Source organism: Myxocyprinus asiaticus, chromosome 26, assembly GCF_019703515.2.
Source record: "Myxocyprinus asiaticus isolate MX2 ecotype Aquarium Trade chromosome 26, UBuf_Myxa_2, whole genome shotgun sequence".
Classification (NCBI taxonomy): domain Eukaryota; kingdom Metazoa; phylum Chordata; class Actinopteri; order Cypriniformes; family Catostomidae; genus Myxocyprinus; species Myxocyprinus asiaticus.
The window spans coordinates 18317779-18343150 of NC_059369.1; the positions used below are offsets into that span (position 1 = coordinate 18317779).

The window sequence follows — 25372 nt, forward strand, 5'->3', positions numbered from 1 at the left end:
GTTGGATTTTTTTCTATTCATCCATGTGACAGGTGCTGGAGGATTCTGACATATACACACATACATATATATTATATTATAGAAGTTTACATACACTTAGGTTGAAGTCATTAAAACAAATTTTTTAAACACTCCACAGATTTCATATTAGCGAATAGTCTAAAAAGTCGTTTAGGACATCTACTTTGTGCATGACCCAAGTAATTTTTCCAACAATTATTTACAGACAGATTGTTTAACTTTTAATTGACTATCACAATTCCAGTGGGTCAAGTTTAAATACACTAAGTTAACTGTGCCTTTAAGCAGCTTGGAAAATTCCAGAAAATGATGTCAAGCCTTTAGGCAATTAGCCAGTTAGATTCTGATAGGCTAATTGGAGTCAATTGGAGGTGTACCTGTGGATATATTTTAAGGCCTACCTTCAAAATCAGTGCCTCTTTGCTTGACATCATGGAAAATCATAAGAAATCAGCCAAGACCTCAGAAAAAAGAAAAAGAAAATTGTGTACCTCCATAAATCTGGTTCATCCTTGGGATTAATTTTCAAATGCCTGAAGGTACTATGTTCATCTGTACAAACAAAAGTACGCAAGTTTAAACACCATGGGACCACGCAGCCTTCATACCGCTCAGGAAGGAGAGACTCATTCTGTCTCTTAGAGATGAACGTAATTTGGAGCAAAAAGTGCAGATCAATCCCAGAACAACAGCAAAAGACCTTGTGAAGATGCTGGAGGAAACAGGCAGACAAGTATCTATAACCACAGTAAAACGAGTCCTATATCGACATAACCTGAAAGGCTACTCAGCAAAGAAGCCACTGCTCCAAAACCGGCATAAAAAAGCCAGAATACAGTTTGCAAGTGCACATGGGGACAAAGATCTTACCTTTTGGAGAAATGTCCTCTGGTCTGATGAAAAAACAAATCTGAACTGTTTGGCCATAATGGCCATCGTTATGTTTGGAGGAAAAAGGGTGAGGCTTGCAAGCCAAAGAACACCATCCCAACCGTGAAGCATGGAGGTGGCAGCATCATGTTGTGGGGGTGCTATGCTGCAGGGGGGACTGGTGCACTTCACAAAATAGATGGCATCATGAGGAAGGAAAATTATGTTGATATATTGAAACAACATCTCAAGACATCAGCCAGGAAGTTAAAGCTCAGTCACAAATGGGTCTTCCAAATGGACAATGACCCCAAGCATACCTCCAAAGTTGTGGCAAAAAAGCTTAAGGACAACAAAGTCAGGATATTGGACTGGGCATTACAAAGCCCTGACCTCAATCCAATAGAAAATGTGTGGGCAGAACTGAAAAAGCATGTGCAAATAAGGAGGCCTACAAACCTGACTCAGTTAACCCAGTTCTGTCTGGAGGAATGGGCCAAAATTCCAGCAACGTATTGTGAGAATCTTGTGGAAGGCTACCCAAAATGTCTGACCCAAATTAAACAATTTAAAGGCAATGCTACTAAATAATAATAAAGTGGATGTAAACTTCTGACACACTGGGAATGTGATGAAAGAAATAAAAGATGAAATAAATCATTCTCTCTACTATTATTCTGACATTTCACATTCTAAAGTATATGTAAACTTCTGACTTCAACTGTGTATATATACAGTTGTGCTCAAAAGTTTGCATACCCTTGGAGAATTGGTAATATATGTACCATTTTTAAAGAAAACATGAGTGAGCAGGCAAAGTACATTTCTTTTATTTCTTATGGGATTCATATTCAACTGTAGGTTATAACAGAATGGCACAATCATAAAACAAAACATGGCAACAAAGAAAAAAAATGAAATGACCCCTGTTCAAAAGTCTGCATACACTTAGTCCTTAATACTGTGTATTGCCCCCTTTAGCATCAATGACAGCATGCAGTCTTTTGTAATAGTTGTCTATGAGGCCCCAAATTCTTGCAGGTGGTATAGCTGCCCATTTGTCTTGGCAAAATGCCTCTAGGTCATGCAAAGTCTTGCATGAACCGCATGTTTGAGATCTCCCCAGAGTGGCTCGATGATATTTAGGTCAGGAGACTATGATGGCCACTCCAGAACCTTCACTTTTTTCTACTGTAACCACTGGAGTGTCAACTTGGCCTTGTGCTTAGGGTCATTGTCGTGCTGGAATGTCCAAGAGCATCTTATGCGCAGCTTTCGTGCAGAATGCAAATTGTCTGCCAGTATTTTCTGATAACATGCTGCATTCATCTTGCCATCAGTTTTCACAAGATTCCCCGTGCCTTTAGAGCTCACACACCCCCAAAACACCAGTGAGCCACCACCATGCTTCACAGTGGGGATGGTATTCTTTTCACTATAGGCCTTGTTGACACCTCTCCAAATATAGTGCTTATGGTTGTGACCATAAAGCTCTATTTTGGTCCGTCACTCCAAATTACAGTGTGCCAGAAGCTGTGAGGCGTGTCAAGGTGTTGTCAGGCATATTGTAACCGGGCTTTTTTGTGACATTGGCGCAGTAAAGGCTTCTTTCTGGCAGCTCGACCATGCAGGTCATTTTTGTTCAAGTATTGTCATATTGTGCTCCTTGAAACAACCACACCGTCTTTTTCCAGAGCAGCCTGTATTTCTCCTGAGGTTACCTGTGGGTTTTTCTTTGCATCCCGAACAATTCTTCTGGCAGTTGTGGCTGAAATCTTTCTTGGTCTACCTGACCTTGGCTTGGTATCAAGAGATCCCCCAATTTTCCACTTCTTAATAAGTGACTGAACAGTACTGATTGGCATTTTCAAGGCTTTGGATATCTTTTTATATCCTTTTCCATCTATATAAAGTTCCATTGCCTTGTTGCGCAGGTCTTTTGACAGTTCTTTTCTGCTCCCCATGGCTCAGTATCTAGCCTGTTCAGTGCATCCATGTGAGACCTAACAAACTCATTGACTATTTATACAGAATCAGAATCAGCTTTATTGCCAAGTATGCTTACACATACAAGGAATTTGTCTTGGTGACAGGAGCTTCCAGTGTACAACAATACAAAACAATGCAAAAACAGCAGCAAGACATAGATAATAATAAAAAATATAAAATAGTTATACACATACGTACATACACACACAGACACACACATACATACATACACACATACACATACGTTGTGCAATCTAATACAAATCTGTTATCTGTTATGTACAGTGCAAATGTTTTTTTTTTTATTTTGTTTTTTGTATTTTCAGAGGAATGAAATGGCAGAAGAGGTTGGATGTGTTGGATAAATATAAAAAAGAATAAACTGTGTATTGCACATAGTTATTGCTCAATGGGGCAATTTAACTGTTCATGAGATGGATAGCCTGAGGGAAAAAACTGTTCCTGTGCCTGAAGGGTCTGGTGCTCATAGCTCTGAAGCATCGGCCAGAAGGCAACAGCTCAAAAAGGTATTGGGCAGGGTGAGTGGGGTCCAGAGTGATTTTTCCAGCCTTTTTCCTCACTCTGGAAGTGTATAGTTCTTGAAGGGGTGCAGAGGGCAACCAATAATCCTCTCAGCGGTCCAAACTGTCCTTTGTAGTCTTCTGATGTCTGATTTCATAGCTGAACCAAACCAGACAGTTATTGAAGTGCTAAGGACAGACTCAATGACTGCTGAGTAGAACTGTATCATCAGCACCTGTGGCAGGTTGAACTTCCTCAACTGGCAAAGGAAGTACAACCTCTGCTGGGCCTTTTTCACAATAGATTCAATGTGTCTCCCCCACTTCAGGTCCTGTGAGATGGAAGTGCCCAGGAACCTGAATGACTCCACTGCTGCCACAGTGCTGTTTAGAATGGTGAAGGGGGGTCAGTGTTGGGGTGTTCCTCCTAAAGTCCACAATCATCTCCACCGTTTTGAGCGTGTTCAGCTCAAGGTTGTTTTGACTGCACCAGACAGCCAGCCGTTCAACCTCCCTTCTGTATGCAGACTCATCGTCATCTCGGATGAGGCCGTTGACAGTGGTGTCATCTGCAAACTTCAGGAGCTTGGCAGAGGGGTCCTTGGCGATGCAGTCATTGGTGTAGAGGGAGAAGAGTAGTGGGGAGTGCACACATCCCTGGGGGGCACCAGTGCTGATTGTACAGGTGCTGGAAGTGAGTTTCCCATCTCACAAGCTGCTGCCTGTCCGTCAGAAAGCTGGTAATCCACTGACAGATAGACATGGGAACAGAGAGTTGGTGTAATTTATTCTGGAGTATAGCTGGGATGATGGTGTTGGAAGCCGAACTGAAGTCCACAAAAAGGATCCTTGCATATGTCCCTGGTCTGTCCAGATGTTGTAGGATATGATGCAATCCCATGTTGACTGAATCATCCACAGACCTGTTTGCTCGATAAGCAAATTGAAGGGGATCTAGAAAGGGTCCAGTGATGTTCTTCAGGTGGGCCAACACCAGTCTCTCAAATGATTTCATGACCACAGGCGTCAGGGCGACAGGTCTGTAGTCATTAAGTCCTGTGATTTTTGGTTTCTTTGGGACAGGAATAATGATTGAGCATTTGAAGCAGCATGGGACTTCACACTACTCCAGTGATCTATTGAAGATCTGTGTGAAGATGGGGGCCAGCTGGTTAGCACAGGATCGAAGACACACTGGTGAGACGCCATCTGGGCCTGAAGATTTCCTCGTCTTTTGTTTCCAAAAGACGCGGCTCACATGATCTTCACAGATCTTAAGTGCAAGTTGAGTAGCAGGAGAGGGGAGGAGGTGGGTTGCAGGAGGTGTTGGTGTTTGTGTGAAGTGAAGGTCAGAGTGGGTGTGGGGTGTGAGATTGGGCTTTTAAAATCTGCAGTAGAACACATTCAGGTCGTCAGCCAGTTGTTGGTCCACCACAGGGTTGGGGGTAGGAGTCCTGTAATTTGTGAGTTGTTTCATGCCACTCCACACTGATGCAGGGTCGTTAGCTGAAAACTTGTTTTTCAGCTTCTCAGAGTATCTTCTTTTAGCCACTCTGATTTCCTTGTTCAATGTGTTCCTTGCCTGATTGTACAAGACTTTATTCCCATCCCTGTAAGCATCCTCTTTGGCCTGACGAAGCTGCCTGAGCTCTGCTGTAAACCATGGTTTGTCATTGTTGAACTTTAAATAAGTCCTAGTAGGAATGCACATATCTTTACAGAAACTGATATATGATGTAACAGTATCTGTGAGCTTGTCCAGGTCTGTGGCTGCAGCCTCAAAAACACTCCAATCCGTGCAGTCGAAGCAGGCTTGTAGTTCCTGCTCTGCTTCATTGGTCTATCTCTTTACAGTCCTTACTACTGGCTTGGTTGATTTTACTTTCTGCCTGTAGGTTGGAACCAGACAGTGATCAGATAGTCCCAAAGCTGCTCTAGGGAGAGAGCGATATGCATCCTTTATTGTTGTGTAGCAATGATCAAGTGTGTTCCTGTCTCTGGTGGGGCATGTAATGTGCTGTTTGTATTTGGGCAGTTCACGTGTGAGATTTGCTTTGTTAAAATCCCCAAGAATAATAATAACTGAGTCCGGGTATTGTTGTTCCGTGTCTGTGATTTGATCAGCCAGCTGTTGCAGCGCCGCATTCAAACACGCATTTGGCGCGATATACACACTCACCAGAATAAATGAAGAAAACTCCCGCAGTGAGTAGAAAGGCTTACAGTTAATAAAGAGCACTTCCAAATTAGGACAGCACATCCTCTTTAACGTTGTTACATCTGTACACCAACTTTCATTGATGTAAAAGCATGTTCCACCGCCTCTCGTTTTCCCCATTAACTCCGCGATGCGATCCGCTCTGAACAGCTGAAAGCCTGGCAGATATAATGCGCTGTCCGGATGGCTTCACTCAGCCAGGTTTCTGTGAAGCACAAGGCAGCAGAGGTTGAAAAGTCCTTGTTTGTGCGAGTGAGGAGATGTAGTTCGTCCGTTTTGTTAGGAAGAGAGCGGAGATTCGCAAGATGAATGCTCGGCAGCGATGTTCGAAAGCTGCGCCGAAGGAGTTTGACCAGCACACCGGCTCGTCTCCCTCACCTGCATCTCCTGAAAAGAAAGCTGCGCCTCCAACTAAAATGTCCAGCAAAACGTCTGAATATTCAAAAACCGTGAAAAGACTGTCTAGTATAAGCTGTCGAATGTTCAGCAATTCGTCTCTGGTAAAACTGGCTGGAAAAAGATTACTAAACACAGGACAAACAAACAAAAACAACAAAACAATAGGAGCGCTCCACACCGAGGCAGCCATCTGCGGTGCCATCATGATGTATACACAGACACTAATTGCAATTTTAAAAGCCACAGGTGTGGGAAATTAAATTAATTGCTTTAATTGCCATTTAAAAATTTCTGCCAGGGTGTGCAAATTTTTGAGCACAACTGTATATATATATACACACAAATATAATATAATATTTAATTAACATTTAATAGCATTTTGGACCAATTTGCTAATGAATCATTTAGACTAATTTATGAACCGGTTCAACATTGAAAAGAACCAACTCAATTTGCTCACAAATCAGACATCACTATAGCTTGCAAGCAAGTTTTACACAACACAAGAGCTAAATCTAGCCAGTCAAATATTTTTAAAGCAGAGCATGACTAGAACTAATTATATTGTCTGTAGAAATTAAGAGATTTTACTAAAAATCAATGACTGAAATTTCTAGTTTTTTGTGACTGTAGGCAGAGACTATTAGCAGAGATGGGTCACTTAAAATGAATGGTAGAAATCTGAACGTCCAACTGTAACCAATGGCCAACAGATGTAGAAAGGAAGTCCCGCCTTCCGATAAAAGAGCCAATCACATTTTAGATACAGACATCGCCTGTCAATCAACTCGAGAACGCGCATGCGCATTAGCTATTAGAAAATTTAATTTTTTTGTGTAATCTGAGGTAAAGAAACACAATTATGATACCAGTGTAGTAAGATTTTACTGCTGATTGTTCTTTGATTGTAATCTTGACCAAAGTTTTTGGAGATTTTTGTCTTTCCCCATTCAAGTAGATAGGAGCTGCACTGGCATGAGCGTTTCAAAGATGGCTGCCGAGTGAACTGACTTGCTAAAAAGACTTTGCTGTAGGTACCCTGGAGATGTTTACAGTTGAAACAAAAAGAATGAATCACTTTGGGAAGGTAATCAGAATTTTAATTCCAAAAGTCACCCAAATAAATATAAATAATTGTCTTTTGCTGGCACATCCTGAAAATTTGTGCACACTGAGACTCATTTGCGCAGACACGTGTGAACATACAGACAACCGTTTCACAGCGAATCAGATCACACTAATAAAGGAATCAAAACATTATTTATTACAGCAGCTTCCACTCACTCACTCAGACATGCACTCTTATATTCAGTACATATGCTGAGAAGGCAAAGACATGACAGGGTCTGATAGATTCTTCTCACTTCATTACCTTCAGTCTTTCAAAGTGTAATGTAAGTCCACATCAAAACTAGCAACCAGCTAATCAAACTGAGGCATGCTGAAGTGCTGCTGATACTCTATGGGGTTGAATCTCACAAAAAATATGTCCAGGTTACATTTTACCACAAAATCTCTGGTGATTTCACACAAAGCAGCATGCTGCATAATTAAAATTAACCAGATCAATATTGAACTTTGTGAGTATTGTCTTTCAGAAAGGCAGAATAGAACTGTCCATTGCTGTTCTAAATGAAGCCGTGACAGTGTATTGATATACTGGTCTCAGTCATGAAGGCCAAGGCATCTGTATAAGGCTGATTATATTATAACCCATGTTCAGCATGTGTATTAGCCCACTTTAACCCAGATTCACTTTGTCCCCTCAGTTCAGTGCAGAGCTTTCAAAAAAAATTGTGGATTTCAGGGATAGAGTTCTCAGAGTTTGCTGTTCTTTTGAAACTGCGACACCAGGCCCATCACCTGCTCCGAAGCTTTGATGACTTTATTCTGCAGGTAGGCAGTGCTGTTAGCACTCGTCTCTTGCAGGAAGTATCTGTAATTAACCATAATGCCACAGGAGTTGGCAATCCCTCTCAGGCTGGTGTCTGCTTGCCAGTTCAGTCTCCACATGGTAGCACCATTCTGAAGATGGAAGTTGGCTACAGGGTTTAAGGCGTAGCCCCGTCGCTTTTCTCCATACAGGTACCAGGAACAGAGCCGCATAAGGACGGGCTCGAGAGTGTGCACCAGGCGATCAGAGCGAATCCACTCACTGGTGCTGATGAGTCTGCGGAGGGCCTCCATAGCTGGGACCCCGGGGGTGGCTCCCGTCACTTCCTCCACCTCCCTCCACTCCTGCTCAGAGAGGAGCTCTTTGGCATGGCCCTCCTTCTTGTGCTGGGCCAGAACTCCCTGAAGCCATAAGGAGAACCCAGGGATAGGAGACAGACTGGAGAACTGGGCCATATGGGGAAACTCACTCTGCATAGAAAGGTAATAATAGACAGTTAACCCTCTAATGTACATATCTATAACAATACATACACTAGGAATGATTGAATAGTTCGGCCACTGATTGGTATCGGCCAATATTCACTTTCTATGACTGATCGTTATGTCTTCATGGGTGTGAGGGGAACACTGGCCAAATGTTGTGTTACAACAAACTTAAACAGTTAAGAATGATTCAATGTGACAGATATGGGTGGATATTAAAAGCTTATGTGAGAGCCGTTTCACATGGGACACGGCAAAGGGAAAATAGTAACTATGTGTTAATTTAAATGCTTGCAATGTCCTGTTAAATGGTCATGGGATCCTCTTTGAGCGTTTCATCACTTAATTTCTGGACAATAGGCATCCCATACAGGATGTCTTAATTCCGTCCAAAATACATCCCGGCTAATACGGGATAGTATACTTCAGGGAACATTATGATAAATAAAAGGCTTAGATATACAATAAGATAATATAATGCATTGGTAAATAATAAAATCATAAAAACTAATAAATTAAATAGTGAAAATGAAAAACTGTCACGTCTGATTACTTCAAAAAAATTATTACTGGGATTTTTTATTATTCTTTTTATTTATACCTTTTTAAAATCCCCTAATATTTCAAGATCTTTTATGACTGTTGGAACCCTCAGGTTAGGGGTCAATTAACCAACAGGGGTTAGGCACCTGTTCTCTGTATATTTCTGGGTTTATTTGGGAGCACATATTTTTGTCTTGAAAATCTTCAAAGTCTTAATTGAATTTTGTATGCAGCCAAATTATTATTATACATTTTTTTTTGGTTGTCAAAACTCAAGTGAATGTAGTCATCTTTACTCATATGTATCCTCTCGGTTGTTTCTAATTTGTGTCCAATTTGTCTGCGCTACAATATAATCAACAAAAATAAAATATGAGTCTACAAATGTTTATAATTCTTGGAAGAAACAGAACACAAATGAAAATCAGAACAGCCCCTGTAGGAAATGCTGCGGCTGAAGTTGTAGGCCTGGGTTGTGCCTGTGTATGTGAATACCTATACCACAAGTATAGACACACACTTTATCTCTCCCCTTCTTTTCTTTCCTCTTTATTCCTCTTAAAACCCATGTTCAACAACTCCACTGTGTCTCTTAATCTTCCCCCACAAGGACATGGACATGCTCATTTTCTCCCTCTTCAGTCCACATTCAACAAGGAGGAAGCACCGAACAAATCAAACGTGTCAGGCTGGCCCCTAAGGACAAGAGATTTTAAGTCTTCTACATTCCAAGTCCATCACACCTCCCCCTCTTTCTCTCTCTCTCTCTCTCTCACTCACATTCATTCTATTTGCCATGAATCACTCTTTCAGACAGGCAGGAGTAAAGGAAGATATGCATGTCAAAGGGTCACTTTTCATTCATCAAGTTAATTTATTGTAAAACATTGGTCAGCAGGTTTAAAGCTACGGAGAGTGAGAGTGAGAACCACAGAGTGACTGGAAGATAGAAAGTGAGTGCAAAGGATTCCCATGAGTATTTTGCTGACAGACAACCAAACAATCCACCACTTCTCCTAAATCACACAGTGACCCTTCTCCACCTCTTTTTTCTTCTCTATCATCCATCCATCAAACCGATCATCCCCCTGTGGCATGGCAAGTCACCTTCACTCTTCCTTCTGAGCTAGGATGATCTCCAGCTCTCAAAGGTACTTAAGACCTTCTTGAAAACTACATAGACCAACTTTACTAAAGAAACATATCCATGTTTACTGTTACTTTTCTCTATGCAGATCAAGATAGATCGATCCAGTCGTTTGTGATTAATCGTTTTATTTACGATGCAGATGCAGGTTTTCGTTTGTATCTCAGATATTAATTCTTGGAATTAGTAGAGTTCAACTAAACTTTCCACTGTGTAAATGTTTCTAGTGTATTGAATCAAGTGTAAACAATTGTCTCCAATGAGACAAAAACATCCTGAGATTTAAATACGGCCCAATGGAGGATTCGACTTTCTGAGTCATTAGAAATTTAATCAGATTTTGGACGGAAGATACTATAAACACTTGTAACCATAGTTACTACAGTTATTGTTAATATTTATAGGTGTTTGATAAGGGTAGCATTACTATTACTTTATCTCATACTTGAGGTTAAGAATTTGAACAAACCTCTATGTAGAAACGTTTTGCTATGGACATCAGATCGTGAGGCTTGTTGAGTAGAGGTGTGCTCTTCCTTTTCTAAGTGATCAGGCTTATAGTTTTCACTAGATGGACACTAAAACAGGCCAGAACTCCCATAGATTTATTTTGAAGCACTGACCCAAGCCATATCTATGGATTAGAATATCATACAGATTTAGAGTGGGCTCTTTTGACTTGGGCCAGCATACAACCATCTAGCAACCACCCACAACACCCTAGCAACCGCATACTGTATCAACGTGCTGAAAAAAACTCAGAACACCTTAACAAACACATTACAACAGCAAACACCCACGACACTCTAACATCGTGGCGGCGAGTTTTGCAAAAACAAGCACAACTAAATTTTTCTTCAAAAAATGAAAAATAGTAGGTAATATGGTAAATGTAGCATTTTGTAGTAAATATGGTATTTAGAGTGACACTATGGATCCCAGAGATAAACTATGGTTCCCATTTGTATAGGCCATATGGATATTTGTGGTCTGAGAGGGATAACAGATTGAATTAAAAAAAGTAAACGACAGCCGTAGAACTACATTTACACATGCGCCCACCCACCCAAAAGTTATCTAATACCTTGGACAAACCCAAATTCAGAGCATCAACATGCACAATTTGCATGAAATAATATCCATCAGCCATTCATTTCCATCTCATACCCACTTCCACTCAACGAAGCCTTCAATCTCTCATCTGGATAAATCAGCCAGCGAGAGCTTTTATGGTTAACCTTCATTATACAAACAGCCACCCAGTAGTTTGTTTCACCAACATTCCAGCTGAAGCAAAACTCATCTAAATCTCTCCCCGCCCCACCCACAATTTTATCTTCATCTAGTAAAAAGGTGGGAGCTCTGTGACATGCCATGTGTCCCTACCTCTCCATGTTATTGAGGGTGACAGCTGAAATTTGATTGGTTTTCCACTTTTCCCCCCCTTCCTTTCTCCTTTCATTCAAGCCAGAAATATGTGCTGAAGTACCAAGCCTGGCTCTAGGTGGCACTATATGCCAAAGAGAGTTTTGGGGTGTTGGTGTAAACCAGGTACTTTGTAACTTCAAACTCAGTATACCATGCTTATTTATCATTGGATAAGCCTCCTGGTGATGGACTGGGACTACAACATGATGTCAACATCCATAGAAATAGGATAAGTGGCAGAAATGGCAATTAGCATGAAACAGAATAAGTGGTCTTTATTTGTCAAGGAACAGTGTGTCTAAATAGCAATTCCCCTATTTCAACTCTTCTGTCTATAATTTAAAATCAAAGGCTCTGCAAGTTTCTTAGTATCATTCTTTAGATGTATATTATTGTACAGACCACTGATAAAGTAGCACATACATGTTACTTTTCTCTCCGATGGACTGATGCAAGATGGACCAATCATAGTGGTTTGTGATTATTGGTAAACGATTTTTAAAAAATAATTTTATAGAGACTTGCATTTGCGAATTTCCATTTCTCAGTCAGGAATCCTTGGAATTGACAGGCTAGATTTCAACAAAACTAGTACAGAGTACAGTACAAATGTCTCAGAGAAGATATCCTAAAATTTGTATGTGGCCCAATGGAAGAAAACCCCTTTGTGTCTCACTGGATGCAGTTATTAGCCGACAATATTTGCCACCCAATGATTGATCCTTACTTGATCGCTGAACCCATTTACACTTGGGGCCAAAATGTAGCATCACAGAAATGTTTAAAATATTTTAAACCTCATTGGTTCTTGTGTCATGACATTTGGTCACGAGTTGCAACAGAACCAATGAGATTTGATGTTATTTATGTGAAACCATATTTGATTTGGGCTCTGTTTACATGAGCTTATCAATGATTTTATTTGAGTGTGAATAACGATTTAAATTTCAGTCTGTTACACATCAACACAAAGTCGCATAGACTACTTTTATGACACTTTTGGGAGCTTTTTAAAATGTAAAGTGACTGTGACTTTAGTAGAAATTGACTAGTAATTATCATCTATTGTATGGAAATCAGCAATTGCGACATTCTTTAAAATATATCCTTTTCTGTTCCACAGAAGAAAGTCATATGGTTTGGGAAGGGCATGAGGTTGGGTAAATAATTTAATAATTTTCATTTTTGGCCGAACTATCCCTTTAATTAGTCATTTTTATTATTTATTTATTTATTATTTTGCCAACCTGTAGCTCTCGGACCACCCTCTTGATGAGGTAATTGCCAAGCTCAACCCCCTGCAGCCCTGCCTGAGTGGAAGAAATGGAATAGAAGATGGCCGCATTGATCTTGTTCACATCTTCATTGGCATCTAGAGTGCCAAACTCTCTCACAATGCTCTAAGAAAAAAAGAGACACACAGTAAATTAATAGACTCACCATGGATTCCCTGAAGACAGGGGCACTGTAGCCGAATAGGAGTCTATAATGAACAATTCTGCACATTCTTGGCACACTGGAGGATTTTTATTCCCTGTCTTACTTCACCATGGTGTTCTAAGAAGCGCCTTTGGGGACTCCACCTGTCTGCTACCATTAATACAGTCTTCCCCTCACGTGCTTGCCTAGTTCTTACTCCTAGTAACTACTGTGACATTGCACAAGGACACTTTCTTCCATTCATGGACCCAATAATGCATTCATGTTGCATATATCACTTCTTGACTCTATGGTCTCGCTCTCTCCTGATCTTGTTTGATTGCACAGTTTATGTGTATGTATAGTGCTGTCTCTGTGCAATTTAGGCTTGATGTTAATGCTTTTTACACCTGAATTTCACCTCGGATATCAACAGGCTCTCTCTGTACCCATCTGTTAGCATTCTGCCTAACATCTCCTTTTGCGTTCCACAGAAGAAAGAAAGTCATGCAGACACATTTTTGGGTGAACTATCCTTTTAAATTGGTTCTCCACTTCACAACATGCCTAAAACCACCCCTCTCACATGGTAAAATCACTTTAACTCACAGCCTCTCGTGGCTTAATGCTTTATTCCATACTTTGTTGTCACTATCTATCCTTAAAATATACAAATTTGGTTTAACTCAACATTTACCTGGATATTGTTTGCTATGTCCTCAGTGAGTGCAACATGCAGCACCACCAGTGGTTCTCCAGGCATAGAGGCGTGGATGAAGGCGTAGCATCTCCTGTACGGCCCGACTCTGCGTTTGATGTCTGTCCAGTTCCGCACAGGGTGCACCGCCTCATACCTGTAGGATCAGATTGTGAAAAACTGCTCTACTGGGACAGTGAAGTATGTATACGCATTAGAGAGCTCTTACTGGCTGATCTTCTGAAGGATCTCGCATGGGGACTGCCAAGTGATCCTTTCCAGCCGGAGCAATCCAACTGAGAACCATTCTGACAGAAGACTCTTCAGAGTGCTGCTCAGATCCTAACACATTTACAAAAAACAGACACAGAAGCATGGGATTGAACAATTTATAAACTGTGACTGAGCTATGAATATACAGTTTCATGACCAAACTATACCTATAACTTATAGAATAAAGTACTAGAGCTGCACAATTGATCTAGTAAACAACTGAGATTAAAGTTACAGCTGTCTCAATTAAAAAATTGTGAAGTGTCAGTTATAGCAGTCCATGTAGGTCTACTCATGTTGCATCAAAATGTTATTTTTAATTTTCTATTTAAAGTATGTTTTTGCACTGACTGGGCATTGTAGCCAATCACATGCAAGTATGTTGCTCACTTCAGTGTATAATTTATTTAAAATTTGAATAAAAACTTTATTTTTCATTCTTCTAAGAGGACCATTGTGAAGTTGACCATGGCAAATAAGTGATCCATTGAGTCTTAATTTACTGATGTATAAAACAGCAATAATCTTGTTTCGGATGTGTAGTTGACATGAAGAATATGGCATACATTTAACACACCCAAAATTCATAATTTAAAGGGATAGTTCACTCAAAAATTGAATTAGCCACAAATGAGATTCTCATCATTTACTCACCCTAATGCCATCCCAGATGTGTATGACTTTCTTTTTTCAGCAGAACACAAACAAAAGGTTTTTAGAAGAATATCTCCACTTTTGAATTTTGTTTCAATTGTGTTGTGTTAATCTGATGTTATTGTAAATTGGTATATGTCTCATCACTGTCACGACTGCTATGTTGATCGGAACTGCACCCAAGAATTTCACACACCATTGCACTTGTGTATATGGCTGTGTGACAATAAAAGTGATTTGATTTGATTTGATTTGAGCTCTGTTGCTCCAAACAATATAAGTGAACGAACATTATAATTGGACTTCAGGGAAAAAAATAAAATGCTACAAAAGTGCACATTATGGCCCCTTTAATACAATTTATGTGCAATATACAACATTTTCCACTAAACAGTTTCAGTACAGCTGTGCTTATAATGGTGTCTAAATACAGAGTGTGCGTGACTTCCATCGAGGGAATTAATATTTCACAGGCACTTCACAACTCCTGTCATTTCTTCTATAGGCCTACAGCTTCTGCCATTTCTTCTATAAAGCATACAACACATTTAGAGAAGTCTCGCATCCCTCTGCAGCTCTTGGCATCTGTTTATTTGCAATTGTGGTGCTCTGATTAGAGCTCCTGGATCAGCGTTAGCATCTATACGAAGACGGTGAAAGATTTCTGTGGTAAACAAAGTTCCATTTCATCAAAGAGCAGTTCCTCGCCACATGAGATATGGTACTGCAGTCTCCCTGGAGGGTCAGATGTCTTTCATAATGGTGATGAGCAACACAACGTGCATACAAATAGCTGGATATAGTTGCTGGCATACTCACACAAAGCTGCTTTTTAAAAATTCAACCTGTGTCCACGCTAGCCTGTCCTAGAAATGCACGTGCTTAAAATAATTGTGTGCCTGTCAATCAAACCTCCACAACAGCTTTCTCTCTAGATGATACACGTAAAGTCTGACCTTTTTGTAGTGCATCAGCAGTGCCTGCAAGCAAAAGATCTTGTATTAGCATTTCTCGGCACGCTTTCTCCTATAAAGCCCACTCTCTTAGATCAGTGTACATAAATGTTTGGACACTGGCTGCTAAGTGATGCATTTTCATGTAGAAAATAACCAAGTGGTGTTAAGGTAAAGGTACCAGTAGTCTCAACCTAAGACAGTGTGCTTCAGAACGTATATTGCACACAAAACAGGACAGAATTTTCTCAATCTGGCAAGCTCTGATCTGACTGGCTGAGTTTACTTCAGGGTGTAAGATTTTTTAATCCACCTGTGGGAAAAAGTTGGTAAACAAAAGTACTGGGTTGAAAGTTTTCAAGATTAGTAGCATAAAATGTATTTAGGATTTTTAGGGTTTTGTTTGAGGCACTAAGCAGCAAGTTATCTAGATTTCCAACCAAACCAGAATTGCTTTGTTTTCTGAGTTATGACTGTGAAATAGTCTGTACTTTTTACTTTTGGATGTACACTATATTGCCAAAAGTATTCGCTCACCCATCCAAATAATTGAATTCAGGTGTTCCAATCACTTCCATGGCCACAGGTGTATAAAATGAAGCACCTAGGCATGCAGACTGCTTCTACAAACATTTGTGAAAGAATGGGCCGTTATCAGGAGCTCAGTGAATTCCAGCGTGGTACTGTGATAGGATGCCACCTGTGCAACAAGTACAGTCGTGAAATTTCCTCGCTACTAAATATTCCACAGTCAACTGTCAGTGGTATTATAACAAAGTGGAAGTGATTGGGAATGACAGCAACTCAGCCACGAAGTGGTAGGCCACGTAAAATGACAGAGCGGGGTCAGCAGATGCTGAGGCGCATAGTGCGCAGAGGTCGCCAACTTTCTGCAGAGTCAATCGCTACAGACCTCCAAAGTTCATGTGGCTTTCAGATTAGCTCAAGAACAGTGCATAGAGAGCTTCATGGAATGGGTTTCCATGGCCGAGCAGCTGCATCCAAGCCATACATCACCAAGTACAATGCAAAGCGTCGGATGCAGTGGTGTAAAGCACGCCACCACTGGACTCTAGAGCAGTGGAGACGCGTTCTCTGGAGTGACGAATCACGCTTCTCCATCTGACAATCTGATGGACGAGTCTGGGTTTGGCGGTTGCCAGGAGAACGGTACTTGTCTGACTGCATTGTGCCAACTGTGAAGTTTGGTGGAGGGGGGCATTATGGTGTGGGGTTGTTTTTCAGGAGCTGGGCTTGGCCCCTTAGTTCCAGTGAAAGGAACTCTGAATGCTTCAGCATACCAAGAGATTTTGGACAATTCCATGCTCCCAATTTTGTGGGAACAGTTTGGGGATGGCCCCTTCCTGTTCCAACATGACTGCGCACCAGTGCACAAAGCAAGGTCCATAAAGACATGGATGAGCGAGTTTGGTGTGGAAGAACCTGACTGGCCTGCACAGAGTCCTGACCTCAACCCGATAGAGCACCTTTGGGATGAATTAGAGCGAAGACTGCGAGCCAGGCCTTCTCATCCAACATCAGTGTCTGACCTCACAAATGCGCTTCTGGAAGAATGGTCACAAATTCCCATAAACACACTCCTAAACCTTGTGGAAAGCCTTCCCAGAAGAGTTGAAGCTGTTATAGCTGCAAAGGGTGGGCCGACGTCATATTAAACCCTATGGATTAAGAATGGGATGTCACTTAAGTTCATATGTGTCTAAAGGCAGATGAGCGAATACTTTTGGCAATATAGTGTATTTTTGTACAATTGTTTATGAGGACTACTGGACCATTATTAGGCCTGTCGCGATTATTAAATAATCGTCTGATCGCAGTTATTTGATCTAACTGCGGTTATTTGAGATAACCGTGATTATTGTGCACTTCAAATTCCAATCACATTTTAATGCCCAAATAAGGGACTTTTAAGCTAATAAATAAATGCCATCAATGGCACATTTGTGTGTCATTCAGCTGAACTCCGAACGTCACTGTGCCGCACTGCAGATTTCAACCAGAGCAGCTCCTTTCTGGAAGAGCATGAAACGCTTTTTAAGAACTTTGATCTGCGCCAAATTCCAGCGAAAACATAAAAAAACAAATATAAACTTTGTGAATGCAAAGCGTTAAAGTTTCACTTTAATATAACTATAGTTTGATGGAAAATGTTCCTGGTCATATTGGGTTCATACATGTAGTGTTAAGGCCCAAGCATACATGAGTACGTAAACACAGACGCATCTTGCTACACAAGCTCGATTTCACGCGTTGTTACATTGTAAAATGTATCAGAGCGCAATTCATAACCTAATGCAAGTACGCGCTGTATTCTCAGCGTTGCCGCAAGAGGCTCTACAATGGATATTCTTTTTTCAATCAACAACTGTCATGGCGGAGCAGCAATCTGAGGAGAGTCTTGCCGAACAAGTTAGATTACACAAACATATTTTTCTGTCGTGTTCTCAGCAAATACAAAAGCACATACTCCTCAACTGTCGATATGTTGACTACACCACATCCGGTTTCGTGGCACCTAAAATACTATTTCGCCCCATTGTGGTCCGGTGTTTGTAACCACCAGAGCAAAGCAAGAATGCACATAATGTATGTACAACAGGACCATGCGCTGGCGAAGCACTCGCGTCTGCGTACTTGCACGAGGTATGTTTGGGCCCTTAATGACACGCAGTGACACAGAAAAGTAGACGCATGCTTCCACTATTTCTGTGGAATTATTAAATAAAACGAAATCTCAAAGGTTTTGCTTCATGAGAAATAAGGGCTTGTGGGATTAATCAAAGAGCATTAACATAATGTGTGAAAGTGAATGAATTAGGACAGAAATATTTTACTATTGCATAATAATATAAAATAATAGAAATATAATATTTTATTTATATATACTGTATATATAAAAAAAAAATTATAGCAAATATATGAGTTCTAAAACCAAAAATGTAAATGTAAAATTGACCAAAAAGAGACAAATTTTAAGAATTTTGAAATATTTTTATATTTTAAAACATTATTTTTCATGTAATTCATAAGATTTTAAAGCCTTAAAGTAGTAAATCATATATCCCTATTTTTTTTTTGATCTATATATTTGAAGTTAAATATGTAAAAATGACTTCTTAAGGTGTATGAAGCTCACATGCACCTTAAGAAATATGACAATTATATGCCAGTTAATCGTGAAAGCCCTAAAAGATACAAATAATCATCATGGCCCTAAAACAGAAAATAAATCATCATAAATCGCAATTATTTACTTGTGACAGCCCTAACCATTGTTATAATTTTTTTCTATGTCAGTCTATTACTGATGCACTGTATGATTTGTCAGATAAAGCCCCCCTAGATGGCACGTGAAAAAGTGAGCAGTTGGTTGCTTTACATGTCAGTCAGAGTGTCTCTCCCAGTCTAAGTTGGCAGTTCTTGGCCAGAAAAAAGCTGCAGTGTGGACTAGAACTTTGCTGTTTAGTCAAGGGCCTGCCTATTCAAGACTTAAGTTCCCAGAGCTCAACTGCGTCAACAACAACTAAACAAAGTTGGAATTGTAGTGTGGCCTGTGAACAGGACTGCTGTGCAAGAAAAGCGGGCCACAGGGACTGAGGTGGAGATGTAGTCTACAGCATTTTGCCTTTCTGTCGATCTCAGCTTTACCCAGAGTGCAATCCACAGCCCATAGCCACACCAGCAGTCACCGTTCCACTTAACTTTAAACTCATCAAATCCTCTCTGGACTGGGAAATTACTTCTAAGCATTTATTCGATGTTCTACTTTAAAATTCAGTGCAGCCGAAAGCATTTATAATTCTTTGCCCAACAGAGTTTTGTATTCGCTTACATGGCTGAATTTACTCTGGGGCCAAGCACACATAAGTGGAAACCAACTTTGATATGTGTCATCGCACCCCAGGCCATAACTTCCAAAAGTGCAGCACTTTGAGGAGAAGATATCTAACTCACAGCGAACTAAGCATTAAGGGAAATAAAGAAATCACAAATGATTAATACTACTAAAGTGTCCAGAAAAGCCTTTTCCATGCTGAAACTTAAAAGGGCAGAACATTTGCTCTGTGGCAAGAGACTGCAAAACTTCCTTGGCAGAAGTAGCAAAAATGTCAAGGATGTGATAATGTGCCTGAAAAGAACCTGAAATTGGGCTTTTGGCATTCTAAGATTTTACAGATGAGAATAAAAATAGAAGGCAAAAAGCAGGTGAACAACTTTAATGTCACAAATGGAATAAATGTGACATTTAAGTAGTTCACACCTGTAATATTTCTATCCTTAAATCGAAAGCCTGTCATTACACTATGAGCATTTGAGAAAAGTACTGTTGCGATCTTAAATGTAGAATGGGCTGAAAGGACAAAATTGAAATGGCTTTATAGGTCAAAGCACATATTTTTTCGCTTTAACAAAAATACAAGCTTCACAATTTTTTGCCTTTTAATACTCCTGAATGCCTTAACCCATAGACTTCCATTTGAATAAAAAAAATTTTTTTTGAGTTTGTGTTTGAGGGTTGGGACTGAGTCAAAATTATTGTAAATAGAGCTTAACTTGTCTTGAACCTGGAACATTTCTTCAATGTAAACCTCTAATGTCAATATTACAACTAATGGACTGAGGAAATGAAAATGTGACCTACCGACAAGGCACCTAACTTATAATCACTTTATTATTACAGGGGACATGCCAGTGCACTCATCCTAAATTGCTCTGTAGAAACCACTTTATGGGGTCGGCTTACTGTTCAATACAATACAGACTTTGAAGCAATCTGTAGGGCACCTGTTTCAGCCCAGACAGGCTTTGTACACTTATCAAATATGTATATTTAGAAATAACCTGGCCTGAGATTTGAACTGATGTTTCTTTCGGACCCTGATAATTATCATCGGGAGGACTCAGGATGTGCGATTTCATTTTACTGCACTGCTCAGCGTCTTTGCTGTTCTCTGTCTTTGCTGATTACTATCACTTTAATACATTGTGCTTCAGCACTCTGGCTGGTGGGAGGTGAGCTTTATCAGACTGTGTAGTTGGTAGTTCAGTGTCTAGTTTGACTTTTCATGCTCCAAATGCATGTCAAAAGTGTGGTTTATTTTTGGCTTAGTAAAAGATCATACTGAGGGTTAGGAATTGGAACAAACCCCTAACCATAAGTATTATATTATTGCATGCATATATTTTTATGCAACGAACATGTCTGTGATTGATTACAATGCTCAGCTGTAAAAAGACACTATGTAAATAGACTGACGCAATCCAACATATGGATTAAAACACTGATATGGAGTGATATGGATTACTTTTATGTTTCCTTTATTTGATTTTTGAAGCTACAAAGGTCTGATCACCATTCACTTGCATTGTATGGAACTACAGAGCTGAGATATTTGTCTAAAAATCTGTTTGTGTTCTGCTGAAGAAAGAAAGTCATACTCATCTGGGATGGCATGAGGTTAAATAAATGATGAGAGAATTGTCATTTTTGGGTGAATTATCCCTTTAAATGGAATTCTGTTAATTGTGGCAGCTGTAATAATAATCTCAAATATAGCTGCAAGCAGTGATGACGGGCTCAAGCACCATGGGTCCATTTCCACCCGGTGGCTTTCGGAAAACTATGCAAGATGGACACATGCATTTGGCATTCGACATTATTCTAAACAATTTTGAAGCAATTTGGGTAAATATTAGAGGACTATTTTAAAGTCTGTTGTAAGAGCCACACTTCCTGCTGCCAGGTGGTGGTGATATGACTGTAACCCAAAATAGTCACATCCAGTGTCTTCTAGGGGAACTAAGGTGAAACCCTTTAGCTCAGAGCCGCACTGAGCAAGCACTCCTTAACTGATTGCCAGTTAGATTTTGGGCAACACAAAACTTCCTGACCAAGAGTCTGCTGCTATTTCCACCCACTGTCACAAACTCAAAGATATACTGTACTGTAGAGGACAACGAATCTTTGCTGACAGGGTGCAGAGGACTGGAGGTGTGCCAAGCGATCTTTCTGCAGCATTCCTTAGGGAAGTACTATAATACCAAATTATCATGGAGGTAGCGAAGAATAAGAAGCCACCACAGGGAGCTATGCTAACAATCACTAACAGGTGAAAGCAAATTACAAAATACAATGATCATGTGACTTAATAATTGCTTAAATGCATATCAGCTAGAAGTCTATGCTACTTTTGAGAAACTATTCAGGCTTGTCTGATTATTTCTCAGTCTGCTGTGCAACAAAATCAAACTAAAGCATATTTAAATGGGAATTTATAAGAGGTAATTCTCTATAATGTCAGTTTGTGAGTGATTTATTGGCAGTGTATTATGCTGTATGGAATACCTAGATGACCATCTCTTTCCGAAATCATTTAATTGGACATTATTTGAGTATTTCCAAGACGACAACTTGATGCCACTCACAGAGTGAAAAATGCTCGTAATGAGGTCATGTGGAAACAATGTGAAATGTCTTGCGCTGCATATTACATACTGTTCCACATACATACTATTTTTTAAAGACAGTACAGGCAGTATGCACAGTAAGCAGTACACTAGTACTCCGTTCTAAACATGGCCAGTGTCTTCATGTTAACAATCTGAAAATTACCTAAGTGAAAAATTTAATTATCATGTAACACCTGTTTATTTTCAATCCATCCAACTGTTAAATAAATGATAAATTATTTAAAAAATGCACAACAAATTTGCGAGGTCTTGTATAAAAAAAAAACAGCAAAAAAAAAAAAAAAAAAAAAAAAAAAAGCTGGAGAAGCCTAGCAAAATTCCTTAGAAGTACCGTGATGTCATATGTTACAAAATGGAAAAAAGCAAGGCACAACCCAGGCACTGAGATTGGACTGTCCCACCAAAATGAACATCAGGGCAAGAAGAGCTGGTTAAGTGACCAAGAGACCAGCTACAGAACTGCAGAGCTCTTTGTCTAAAAAGGCAGAGACTGGCCAGACTTAAACAGTCTCTTCAGCACTTCACAGATTCAGCCTCTCTGCTAGAGCTAGAGCCACTAAAGAAGCACACTTTTGAAAATGGCCAACAGTGTCACATCTGGTGTTTGCACCAAAACCTAGAACAATTTTTGGAAGAATTTGTTTTAGTCTAGTAAGACTAAAGTTGGGCTCCTTGGCCTGAAAACACTTAATGCAAATTAAATGAATGCTAACATGCAGAAATCCCAAATGTAACGCATGCCAGCATCATATTTTAGGCATGTTTTTCAGTGAGAGAAATGGGAAAGATGGCAAACCCTTGATGAGAAAATTGTGTCAGTTCTTGGGATGCAAGATTGTTTTCCAACAAAACAATGACCCAAAGCGTAGAGTAAACATAATGAGAGACTGGTTGGGGGACATAAAAACAATATTTGTCTTTTGGAATAGCCTAATCAGAGTCCAGACTTGGTATGACCTAAATATTGCTGTTCACTGATGCCCTCCATCTAATGTGACAGAGCTGCAGTTTTGAAGACTGGGCAATCAATCTAATTTCACAAACCTCAGATAAAGAAAACAAAATAAACTGTGATCAAATCTAATGACATAAAATCGAATTAAATAATATGAAACCTTGATTTATTTCTAAATATTTATAATTTGTTTGATTGAAGGGTTTATGTCAATCTAGTAAAACCTGGACACTGCACTACGGCACTGCAGGCTTTATCACTAGTGCATTTTAAACATGTTTCCATGACGTCATGACTTAAATACAAATTATATGACATAAACTAAAATGTATTTACAGTATGTCTGGCACCAAACCATGCTTTACTAATGGAACCTGTGATGTTCACCAATGTGGGACAAAGGTCCTCTGGCCACAAACACTACCAGTCCTGTGAAACCAGAAACCAGAGACTAGGATCTAAAGTGGGGGAAAGGGCACTGGACACATCACAAGTCGTTTTGGCTTCTCACAGTCAAAGCCAATGTTAGGAATGCATTACTGACCAACAGTTTCAGAAAAGCCAAAACCATAACATTCGACATCAACAGACTATGGGACAATGAAATCATGAGTATATTTACCCTCATGTGTGGGCTGTCACTAATTATGGTGGACGCAAAGTTGATGAGATCTGCCCGGAGGTCCACCAGAAACTTCACCCCGCCATGAACCCTGCTGATATGAGTGAGCAGCAGTCGGTACCGGGGTGTCAAACTGTACCTTAACCTTTCCTCCACCTGCAGGATGGTGGCCACGTCTCGCACCTGAGTGTCCAGCAGCTTCATAGCCATATCCGAAACCCCCCTGTGATCCACTCCGAAATCATGCGACAGCTTTTCCAGAAACTCTAGCCTCTGCTCTTTTTCTAGACTCTTGTAAAACTGCATGAACTCCAGACTGTTGGATTCAGGTGGTGGTGGAGATTTATCTCTCATCTCATAGGTTGGCAATGGGATCACTGTCTTTCTGAGGATCTCCTCCATGCTAATGTACCCTGCGATTGTCGTGCATGGAGAAATGTGTCTAAACTCCCATACCCTGAACCCCTGAACCGTTTTGTACACAGCCCGGAGTCGATAAGACTTTAGTAAAGCGCGCAGGGGTGTAGATAAGTGGAATGGTGTCATTACGCGCGGTAAGCACGGGACAAACACGCACCAAAATAAACCCGTGAATACAGTGTTGTACTGCACATCCACTTCCGGGTTCTCTTAAAGCAACAGCGCACCGTTTATCTTTCCTTCTATTTACTGGATTTTCCCACTTTCAAAGTTTTATTTGTCAAACACCACAGCATACTCGTTACTAAGGAAAAGTGTGATTCTGCAAGCTTATGAATTTCAAGTAAAAAAATAAATAAATAAAATTATATAAAATGAATAGTATTAAAGGCAGTCACGGCCCGTGCATTTTAAGTCTAGGCCTTCAGTGCGATTCATGCCATTAAGAAAACACAGTTTCACAATGAATAAGACACCATATGCCTATCATACATTACGTGACAGTCAACTAATAATGCCAATTGACACTTGATGGATATACACTATTAAGTATTTTAAATTGAGTTTCCTTAGCTTTAGGATCCACTGGAAAACTAATATAACGAGTTTTTTTTTATTTTTATATATAGTTGGTTTGTCATAAATTTGAAGAAGCAAATGTTTTAAAGGTGATTTTTTTTTTTTTTTTAAATATGTCATCTTGGACTTACACTGACACCCAGTGATGTGGATGAAGCATCATTCAAACAACAGTTTTCAGTTACCAATGTCATAGACCTTATTCACGCTTGTGCCATCTTTGAATTTTAATGGGAATGACAACGAGGCTGTGAGGGATAGACTTACAGTCTCTTCAATGGGCTGTAGGCCTACTGCAGTTTAAACTGTTTTTTTGTTTGTTTGTTTTTTTCACGGACAAAACATTGATAAAATATCTGTCCAAGAACATTCAGTAGACAAAGAACTCCAGACAACATGAGTGGTGGAAAATCCGATGTGAGCTTTATTCGGCTTTATACAGTTCATGCCATTGAAGACATGGCACTAGCGTGAATAAGGTTTATTGTAGAAATGCACTATTCACAGTCAGCCATACTTTAACCCATAATTGAATGTGTCCAATAACAAGACGGTTACTGAGAGAGTAGTATTCAGCTGGTCAGGTGATCCTAAGCCTCCATGAGGGGACCCTCTCCATGTAGAATAAAACAGCTTTTATAAGGTTACTGATATGACTGGAGTCTTCATCTCATGTGATTGCTCATGATTTTATAACATACACTGGCGGCCAAAAGTTTGGAATAATGTACAGATTTTGCTCTTATGGAAAGAAATGGGTACTTTTATTCACCAAAGTGGCATTCAACTGATC

The 25372-nt window shown here is 40.0% G+C and overlaps 1 protein-coding gene across 1 annotated transcript; it reads right to left on the reverse strand.

Annotated features, from left to right (window-relative positions):
- Nucleotides 1-7259: 7259 nt before the first annotated feature.
- Nucleotides 7260-24197, reverse strand: LOC127417268 (malonyl-CoA decarboxylase, mitochondrial-like). Its single transcript, XM_051657158.1, has 5 exons — nucleotides 23581-24197; nucleotides 13861-13973; nucleotides 13632-13788; nucleotides 12763-12915; nucleotides 7260-8382 (listed from the first exon to the last, which is right to left on the reverse strand). Exons 1-5 carry the CDS (start codon nucleotides 24124-24126, stop codon nucleotides 7837-7839), a joined length of 1515 nt encoding a protein of 504 aa, XP_051513118.1. The 5' UTR covers nucleotides 24127-24197; the 3' UTR covers nucleotides 7260-7836.
- Nucleotides 24198-25372: the final 1175 nt, after the last annotated feature.